This window comes from Rhopalosiphum maidis, chromosome 3, assembly GCF_003676215.2.
Source record: "Rhopalosiphum maidis isolate BTI-1 chromosome 3, ASM367621v3, whole genome shotgun sequence".
NCBI lineage: Eukaryota > Metazoa > Arthropoda > Insecta > Hemiptera > Aphididae > Rhopalosiphum > Rhopalosiphum maidis.
Window position 1 is genome coordinate 2,894,171 of NC_040879.1, and position 11,090 is coordinate 2,905,260.

An 11,090-nucleotide genomic window follows, 5' to 3' on the forward strand; every position below is an offset into this window, starting at 1 on the left:
TAGGAAAGTTTCAGAAAAGATAATGTTCATTTTTAATAAGTAATTTTAGTTATATTATATATAGTTGCCTAAAAAACTTATGAAACACTCAAACGCCATTGTCTTGTTAATATAACTATCATGTTTTACTTATTTTAGACTTTCAGTGTCAGTAATAATTTCTAAACCAGCAAACTATTTTTAATAAGTTTTTCAAACTCTGTTCAAAAATTAAAAACTATATACTTTTTTAATGAGAAGTTCTTGGAAAATAAAAACTATTTAATAGTGATGTAGAATAGCGTGTATTAATTAAATAATCAAAGCTAGTTTGGAATATACTGAGAAATGAACAACCACATGGCCACGTGGGTATTAAATTAGCGGACTAAGTAGATAATAATATATAATATTACAGAATACGATATTAGCCAACTTGATGCAAATATAACTCATCATAGAAAATAGAATAATATGTAATTAAAATATTCGAATGAATTATGACTTTAGGTGATAATTGTATATGTATTGAAAAACTTGGAAAATTATTCTACAAATAAAAGAAATGTCTGTTGACATTCAAAAAAGTAAAAAGTAAAAATTATATTTTTTTTTTTTTTAAATATTGTTTTTAACTGGAAATTATGTTTTGCTCAAGTACAAATAATATTCTCACCTTTAATTTCGATAATCTGTCAATTTTCTCAAATATTAAAATTAGCAACATACAATAGAGATGAACCCGTTGAAAGCAAATTTGCTAAGACGGAGAAGACACTTGCTGGTGTAGTGATTTTTAAGGGTGTTAGAGACAATAAGTTTTCAGTACAAAACCTGAATCACTGAAAAATGTATGGAAGTTGAATTGAACTTTGATACTTGACAAATGCCATTTTCAAAAGTATAAGTCTATGTGTCACACAGTTTTAATTATACATTTTGAAATATAATGATTCTCAACCATTATTTTAAGTGGATTAAAACAAACAGTGTTCAATGCAACCCGAATAAAATTGTTCTCTTTTTGAATAAAATAAATAAGAACAATAATCATGATCCAGTAATTCTACGAGGCATGATCGTTTTTCTCGTCAAGTCATTACTTATCGTTGAAATGGTTTGATTTTATTATTTCTGCTGTGTGGGCACCACACTATGTAACGTCGTAAGTTACGACTCGTAAGTAGTAATATTGTCTATATTTTGTACCATAGTTTGATAATATTAAAAATGAAAAATTCAAATTATAAAATAATGCTGGAAATATTCAGTATTTGTTTTGGCTATGTAAAATGTTATTTTTTTTTAATTTACACATTAATCGTGAATTGTGATCGAACTAATCGCCTATAAAATTATTCACAAGACATCTGGGCGTTTTCAATTCAAAAATGTAATAACAATTATTATTATTATTGTTATCATGGAAGCTACTTATTGCTCATACTTCATAGTAGCTTTTTCAATGCTTCAAATGTTGTGAATTTTCAGTACTTATACCTACAATACTATTATTTATTTCCATTCTACTTACAATAACCGTACACACTCGTTATTACACTCTTTACTCGATTTCTTAGTATTGCTTTGCCATCCTTTGGTATTCATACGTATCCATTCGTTATATCAATTTTTTTCATTGACATTTTATTTTATTATTCTCCATTCGGAAACTGGTATTTTATTATGTACGATTTCAAATGGTAGTATATACACAAATAAAAATATTGTACAAATAATGACTTTTCGTTGTTTATTTATTTTTTTTTTTTGTATGCAAATGTTGTCAACAAAGTAAAAATAATTTTTGTATACATTGATGAAGATTATCATGTTTTCTTGCTTTGTACTTTTTTAATTGAATTACTGTTTTCTGTTGTTGACGTACAGCCTTGCTTATTAAGATATATACTCAATGGAAATTAAACAATTCAATATCCATCACTTCAAACCTTTTGATACTTTATTACAAGTAAGTTTATTGATGAATAAATAAAATAAACGTTGTTAATTTAATAAAACATGATAGATGTTCCTTAGAAAAAAAATAGTATGGTAGGTACTTGACTATCTTAATAATATATAATAAATACATAATAATTTTTTGATTTTGTCATTTATTATTAAAAAAAAATATATATTAGAATACATACTATTTTATTATAAACCGGAGATAGGTAGCTCAAACTTATAAGGCACTAAGACATTGACTTAGTATTTTATATTTTTTATTATTTTAACAATAATCGATTTTCAATTTTTATCATATAATATAGGTAAATATAATATTATATACGATGTAAAAAATTACAATTGTTTATATTTATAGATATCAACAATTTTATTATTAGTTCTTATAGTTTTTATTATAATATAATATACAATTATGAGTTTTTTTTTATTACTACATTTAATAAAATGTTTAATATTGTATTTTAAATGGATAACAAAGTTTTATGGTATATTATTTTACGTATAGATAAGACTGGATACAATTGTAATACAGATTCCTATTCATATTCCTCCATAACAAATAAAACAATTTAAAAAAAAACTTGAGTTGTACTTCACGCTATAGGTACCTAGTTATTGATTAAGTTTAAAAAAAATGTCAGTTTAATTCTATAACCCATAGTTCACAAATACGAATTATTAAAACCATTATCTTATCTAAACTATAAATACTTTAAAAAAATATATAATAAAATAACCTACAACAATTCACTCCTCCTAAGTTCATAAAATAATAAACTAAAAATAATATGTTGATAGATGCCCCCTCCCTTTACGCTTTCCAACTTTAGTCGTCCACTAATTGGTTACTTATTTACTTATTGTATTAAATATTGTATATACAGATTGAAAATGTCTTTTATAAATAATAATAAAATTCTTTGTTATTTTTTCTTTAGTTTTTGGTAGATTTATCAATATTTGTCATCCTGAAAAATCCTTGCGTCACTTCCAGAGACGTTCGCCAAAAATTAGTTCAACAAATGCAAAATTCGTCTCGGCGTCACACGCACCCCTCCATTACAACTGTCCTATTATTATATTATACAATATATATATATACGTATTTTTATTTAAAAAAAATTGACTTTGAAATATCAGTGGGCGCATTGGAAATATATACTTTTCATTTGAACTTGATGGTTAATATACATTTAATATTTATTGACATTTGACAATTTAATACTCACGAGAAAAACGTAATTCTAGTTAATACTTAATGATTAAACCACTATAGCTATAATACGAATCCAGCCATTAGGTTAGGTTATTATTATTGTTTTTTTAATATACAATGAAATGTAGTTGATATTTTTTTAACAAAGTTTGTTAGAATTCACCCGACTTTTTTATCCGTTAAAATAACAATATCCAACTTATTATTTTCAAATGGTAGAAATAGATTACTATGTTCGACGATAACAAATGTTTAAACCAATTTATTATATCATTTAATCACGTACAACAGTAAATTTTTATCTGCTTTCATGGTAGCTATAGGTTAATCGTTTTTTCGTAAAGTTATTATAGGCATAGAAAAAACTGGATGTATCAAAAATTAAAAATCTATCTTTGGTTTAAAGTATATTACGAAAATTTTTATTGTATTTATAGATTACCTTCACCAGGATATTAAGTATGGCACAATATTATTATACAATATAATAAAAACTTAGATCGTTACTTGAGTTGCCTTTTTAAAGTTATTTTTCAGTCTATACGCGTGATCACGCACACAAATATGCTTTTAGTAAAATATACAATATCTGTATATTATTTAATTAATTAATTAGTTATTAATTAATATAAATCAATTGTAAATATAATTTAGAATTTTGAACGATTTACAATATTTTTATGTGAATACAAAATATTATATAAAAAATAAATAAATCACTCTAGGACCGAACTGGACTGTATTTTATCATATTTCCTGTCCGAATATCCTGGTGGAAATTTGAATTAATAAACGTGTTGAGTCATAAAACAATTTTGCACGTAAAAATATATATGTATATATGTTTAAAACTAAACATAATAATGTTAGTTTGAAGTATTATATTATATGATAGTAGTTTTAAAATTGTACATAACTCTAGAAAGCCAATAGTGTAAATAATAACATTATACTGCACAGTGTATTATAATAAAAGTTTAGTTTGATAGAATTCATTATTTTATTGTTGTGTCCATAATTGTATGTCGTTCGTACGGTTATTTTGACGGGTGATGGGGTGAAGGAGGATTAACAAACACATCAGATATTTTTGTGAAAAATAAAAGCATTTGGATTCTGAAATCATAACTAATTGGCGTGAATCTGTTGTATTCGTAGTAGGTAATTCTCATTCCGTTTCAATGTACTTACGAGTACCGTTTTTCATGACGATAAAGCTTTTGATTTCTCTCGGCAGTAATAAAAGCTGAATGTATATTGGTAAACATTATACGATAAATCTAAACTATTGGGTTGTTAAAATAATATATTAATATGTTAATACATTATCACATGAAATTTAGTAAACTGCACGCTATTACGGTCGGTTTGTTGTATTCACAATAATTTAGTCGATATAACTCTAATCTACCATCTGATAATCGATAAGTATTTTTCATTTTCAAACAATAAATATTGAATTATTTTTTATTTATTATTGTCAAGAAATATTTTATACCAACAACTTTCGCATTTATGTTTACATTTAGTCAAACGATAAATATTTATGCATGCGATAAAGATTTAAAATGTTTCATAATAATTTATTATGAATTTATACTCAAACTCTTAACTTTAAAGACTTCTAAGTCCTTTAATATTTCAGTTCACTGAAGATGGATTTTACGTCAAATTCAACAGTTGAAAGAATAAAAATTAAAATTAAAATCCTTTTTTATTTTCATTTTAATGTATGCAGTTGTGTTAAAACCATTTATATACCGTTTTTACTTTGTTATTACAAGTAGTATAATTATTTTAATTTCAGATGATAAACGATATAATTTAAAATGTGATACTATACTAAATTGAATACTTATAAAAAAAATGTATAAATTATATCTATAAATATGCAATTTTAGGAACAATTTTAAAATTCAAAATTATTCCTAGGCAACAACAATTAATATCAACTTAATTTACGTATCTTTGTATATTATTTGCTAATTTACTATGATCAGTTCCGTGTGATAAACAATCGTGATTGATTTAAAATTTTAATAATGGATGCCTAGATACTATTATAGAAACGCAATTTTCAGATTAATTTTGTTTATCATTTGACTCTAACGTGTTTATCCCAAATTAAAGATTAATATTTCCTCTCTGTTTAAAGTACCTACATATAACTTATGTAACATTTCATATTAATATCACCAGTCACCACCTTTAAAATGTTATTACGTCGTGCTCGTTACTCCTAATGTTAAATACGTATATTATGGCCATGTATCCTTATAAATCATAAAATATGACGTTTGAAGCGTATTATTTTTTTTTTTTTATTATTATTATTATCATTATTTAATAATAACACGAAATCGTTTAATTTATTAATCACTTTGAATAAACATCAAAAACACATAAAATAGACATAGACGAGAGTTTCTTATTATATAATTGTATTAGTAACGTAAAATTAGGACTTAGTAGGACGCTATAATTTGGAGAACACCCACATGTACTCAGTGTTGTTTCCACCACACGTTTACAATATGAGAAATTTTCGTTGAGCAGAACCTATTGTGTGTTGCTAATTAGCTTTATATTAAAGTGAATATCTTATAAAATTTTAAAGTAAAAACGTATATTTGTTTAGATTTGATACTAAAAATATTTTAATTTGTAAGAGAGTTTTGAGCGTTTTTGAATTATGATATTTTATTTAAGTGTCATAGCCCATTTGATAATTGAAACGTAAAAATTAATATACAAACACGGATGATGCTCCCATCTTTAAATTTGATAACCATTCTATTAATATTAAAGCTAACTGTAACATAATAAATTTCAAAATTATCATCAATAATATAACACAATAACAATATATAGGGACGGAAAATTGAACTAAAGTCATTACTAAAAACCCTATATTACGTAAATATTCACATCGACAAATTTTTATCTGCGGATTTCGGTACGTTGTATACACTATATGCATGTGTGTAGACAGACACAAATACGGCTAGGCCGAGGGGGACTTTATTAAACAGCATGTGGACTATGTATAATATATAGTGTGTAACGGTTTGATTTTAGATCAATGCACAGTTTTCCAAAAACCTTAAGGTAGCTCTACAAAGATTGCTATAATCTATGACGAAGAACACGTCAGAAATACAAAAGGCAAAGTATACGCGAAAAATCGCCTGATGAAAAACTAGTTCACACAAAGTGGAATACTCTACACGCCTCTTGGAACAACCACTCGAGTGGTACATACTCAGCTGCTACTGCTCTGTGGCTGAATACGCCTGTCCGTCGTATAGAAACCGTCTGCACGCGCGCGAAGGAAGCAGACGTGGCAATTAACCGAAATGAAGAATAATCACAGGTGTCTGAAACCCACAATCGCTAATAAACGATACTAAAAGCTGTGCCACATAGCTCCGCCGTGTAGGTATACGACGAACGATAGCAGACGAATAAATAAAATAAATGTAATTCCGTCGAAAGACACATCTTACTGTGTGATTATATTATACATTCTACGAAATAATAGATCTAAGTGTTTCACTACGGTAACATCTTTACAACCCGACGAACGCGCATACTTAAACGGAAATAGGAATTTTAAGTAGGTAACTATAATGTATTTAATGCTTGATTGTGATTTAATTCGTATTTCGTCGAGTTTTTGTTATTTGAAATGCGATTACAAGTAATTTTTACCGAAAATAAATAAACTAAGTCGAATTATGTCAGCGAAAGTAAGGAGCCACTTGTGATATTTATTTTTTAAAAGTGCGTTTATAATTATACGATATTTTAATACAAAAACTTAATAATATAATATAATGCATTAAACTTATACACGAGTATATTTAATAAAATAAATACAATTTATTTTAACTATATTTTCACAAATAAAACATGTACCTATTGCATTCGTAGTATTATTATAATTATTATTGCAATCATATGAGTTATAAAAGCAATAGTTGCATTAAACATTTTTATTTGTACAAATACATTTATTATTATAGCATTTCCGCATAAAAAAATATTTCAAAAAATCTTGCTGAAAAAATGTTTTGAATGCATTACCAGGAAGGGGTGAATTGAGTTCAAGTTATGATTTCCGGTCGAATAATCCCTCAAATTATTAGTGGTGACCTTATAATCTGAATGATACCTATATTATTATTTTTTTAACTGGTCAATTCGAATAAGTTATCTTAATTTGAAAATTTATTAAAATTACCATGATATGCTCTCAGGTTATAATACAATTACTAGAATATTATTATTGTAGAATTTTAAATTTCAGCCACATATTTTTCAGTTAATAAATTGTTAATTGTACAAATAGTTGACTGACTAATGGCCATTTATCGATCTGAGAATCAAAGGTACTCCGAAAATAAGAAAAATATCAATAAATGATAATACAATTATACATTACTTAAGATGCAACTTTTTAAGAACACATAATATTATATTAATGTAAATATATAGTTATAATAAATTAAAAGAAATGTACACCCACCGTCATTTCAAAACAAGATATTGATTAAATCGACCTGTACAACACGTGTGTCGACTTCATTAAATACACCTCTTTTTTGAACACTTTTTTTTTTTTTAAATACGTTTCACTATTATTAAAAAGCTATTGTATAACAGCGCGTAATATATTACGTAATATTTTTTTTTAAATTATGAATCATGATTTAGGTTATTTATTTAGAAAAATAATGTTTAAATAAATATTTGTATCACGTGTTCAGAACGAAAAGTTGATACCTACCTAGAACTATAAAATTGTTCAAACGCCAAGTTATCTTAAAGAACGAGTTTTAATGATGATTAAATTTAAAAATTAAAAAAAAATGTTCTACGTCTAAATAAGACGTTTGTTTTTGTTTTAATCAAAACTTGGTGTAAAAAACAACTGAGTAGACAATAACAGTTAAAAATCAAAAAATATCTACATTTAAAACCATGTATTGTTAATATTTTTTATAACTTAACTATTATGTTCTGAATTAAATTTATGTTTGACCGAAAACAATATTTTATAGTTAAACATAAGAGCTAGGATGTAATGATACTAATACCATAATTCTATTAAATTTTAATTATAAAATTATTAATTTTTTTGACAAAAGCACAACAATTAATATTATAAATAATATTTTATTATCTTATTGATTAAATGTGTGATTTACAAATAGAATATGAAAATTTCATCACTAATCAATTTTATAAAATGTATTGGTTATAACTGTTATAAGTAATACGTATGAAAATTCTGAATAAATGGCATAAGATTGGACTTTTTTTTAAAAAGATTCAAAAATTATCGAAAAAAAATGTTAATGCAATTATTTTTTTTAGATTTTCAAGATGTTTATCATATTTAACAGTTAAAAAAAAAAAAATCATATTATATTAAAATTTAATACAAATCGACTAAGTTAGAGCCAATTATGGTTTTGAATTTCTTAAAATAGTAGTTATGTTACTTAAAAAAACACTAATTGTATGATTTAATCAATCTCGATTGGAACGCTGATTTTTTTTCAAAATAATCTATAAATATTTAATTATTAGTGAAGCTTGCAGTTAATATAAAAAAAATTCAATTTTTGATAACCAGGATTTTGCAAGTTAGTCATAATAATTCTCCAAAAAAATAATTGTTTCACATTTCAAAAATAAAATATTGCAGCTTAACAATACTTATTTATAGGTACCTGATTAAAGTTTTGTGATTTTAGGTTCATTTCACGATAATTAAAATACTTAAAAAATAAAAAAGTAATTTGTTGTTTCGCTGTTGTGTAAACGATAAGACACAACTATCGTTATTTCTATTTAAATCAAAACTTATATACCTATATTAATTGCATTTTCAGAAATTCAAAAACATAATTAGCTCTAACTTGGTTGATTTGCATTCAATTTTAATATATTATGTTTTTTTAAACTATTTAAAAAAATATTATTAACAAAACGGCTATCTTTAAAATGTAAAAAACTTCATTTCTCAAACAGATTTTTTGATAATTTTGAACTTTTTTTAAAAATATTGAATCTTATGCATTCAATCAGAATTCCTAAATTTATTACTGTAAGAAATCATATTTTACATTTATATATATATATATATATATATATATATATATATATATATATATATATATATATACTGATTTTCCACGGAAAAGGTATAAGGGTGACTTTTGAGACATACTGTATGGAAGCGAGCCTTCAGATAAATATAAATTTAACGTTTGTACATTCACACGCGTACACGACATATATACGCACGTAATAAATTGCATCACAATCAGTAGTGGAGTATAAGAATAATACCCTGATATCTAATACCACCACGAAATTAGACCCAATAGATTCTATGGATTATCGGACTCTCGGCCGTGTTCCGCGTCTGGCCTTTTCGTACTACAAATAACCGTATTGTAGTATCTTAACACGACTTATCATTATCGTTGAATCTATGTAAACGTTTTATTATTCACACGTCAAACCAACGACATGACACCGTATAAATGCATTTCGGCTGCTCTGCCACTCGATTGACACCCTTTGCCAGTACTTTTCGGCACCCGTCTTTTCGATGTATCCGAATTGGTTCCGGAGTTCCCGGGTCAAAGCTTTTTCAGTTTTTCTTCCCATTTTATACAGACTTAGGACTATTCATCACATAATATTATGCAGGTTAAAAATTATGATTTTTTTCCACTTTTATTTTTATTATAATGACATTTTTATATTTTTCTGTCATGAAAGAATAATAACAATTAATAACATAAAATAAATAACAATAAACATAATATCTTTTTAATTCGTGCATTTCATTTTTTTTTTTTTATATAAGTATTGTATATTAATGAGGTAAAAATGTATAACAAACATTTTTTTATAAACTCTATAATCTATTTATTTCATTATTTTTTATATTTGTTCATTTCTGTTTATAATTTTTTATAAAAAAATTAACCTTATTTTTAGATTTAATATTTTTTAGGTTTTCTGTACTTTACAATTTTACATAATATGTTTCAATTTGGACTCCTTTTAACACATCCATGAATTGAAAAATGGGATGTGCGGAATAGAAGCAACTGTTGAACTTGCTGTTATATTATTATAAATATCATTAGATTATACTGCGCCTTTTTCGAAAGTTTTTATCCGGAACCAACTACTATGTGCGCCGCCTACCTAAAATATCGGGAACCAATTCGGATACGTGTTGCTCGATATATCGTAAACCGATTCGGATATCGATTTTTAGGTATGGGAAACACAATCCGGATGCAGTCGTTTTTTTGTTCTTCTATAATACTTGTACAACAACACAAAATCGGTTCTGCTCAACGAACGTTCGGTACGGCGATCCCGCACGAGGACTCCCGGCTTACCTCTCGAACTAAAACGGGATATAAAAAAACAAAAAAAGCGGCGTAAGCGACTCACCTCGTTGTCCCGGGTTTTCGGGATCGTCGCCGGGCGGGTACATGTAGTCTGCCGGCAACTCGGCGGCCGCCTCTTCCACGGACACGTTCCGCAGCCCGTTCGGCAGCGGGTCCCACAGCCACTGGCAGTGCGGGTCCAACGTGCACGTGTCGTCCACGTAAGACTTGATGCGTTGCATGGTCAACAGGCTCATGTCGCCGGTGGCCGGTGACGGCGAGGCCGCGGGCACCGCGACGCAGGCCACCGCGGCCCACAGCGCCAGGACCGCGGCCAGCGCTGGCCCGCGACACCGGCCGCCGCGGCCGTGCTGTTGGCGATTCTGACCGCAGTGAGATTGGCGGCGGCCGCGGCGGCGGTGGCTCCGGTGGTGGCGGTCGTGTTGGCGGCGCTGCCGTTGTCGGCGACGGTGGTCGGACGTCATTGCAGGCGCCGC

The 11,090-nt window shown here is 27.6% G+C and overlaps 1 protein-coding gene across 1 annotated transcript in view; it reads right to left on the minus strand.

Annotated features, from left to right (window-relative positions):
- Window positions 1-10,858, minus strand: part of LOC113559828 (ALK tyrosine kinase receptor-like) — a 296,724-nt gene extending 285,866 nt beyond the window's left edge. Inside the window, exon 1 of the mRNA XM_026965595.1 lies at window positions 10,658-10,858. Within this exon, the coding sequence (XP_026821396.1) occupies window positions 10,658-10,850 (193 nt within the window). The 5' untranslated portion in view covers window positions 10,851-10,858. The remainder of the gene's footprint in view (window positions 1-10,657) is intronic.
- Window positions 10,859-11,090: the final 232 nt, after the last annotated feature.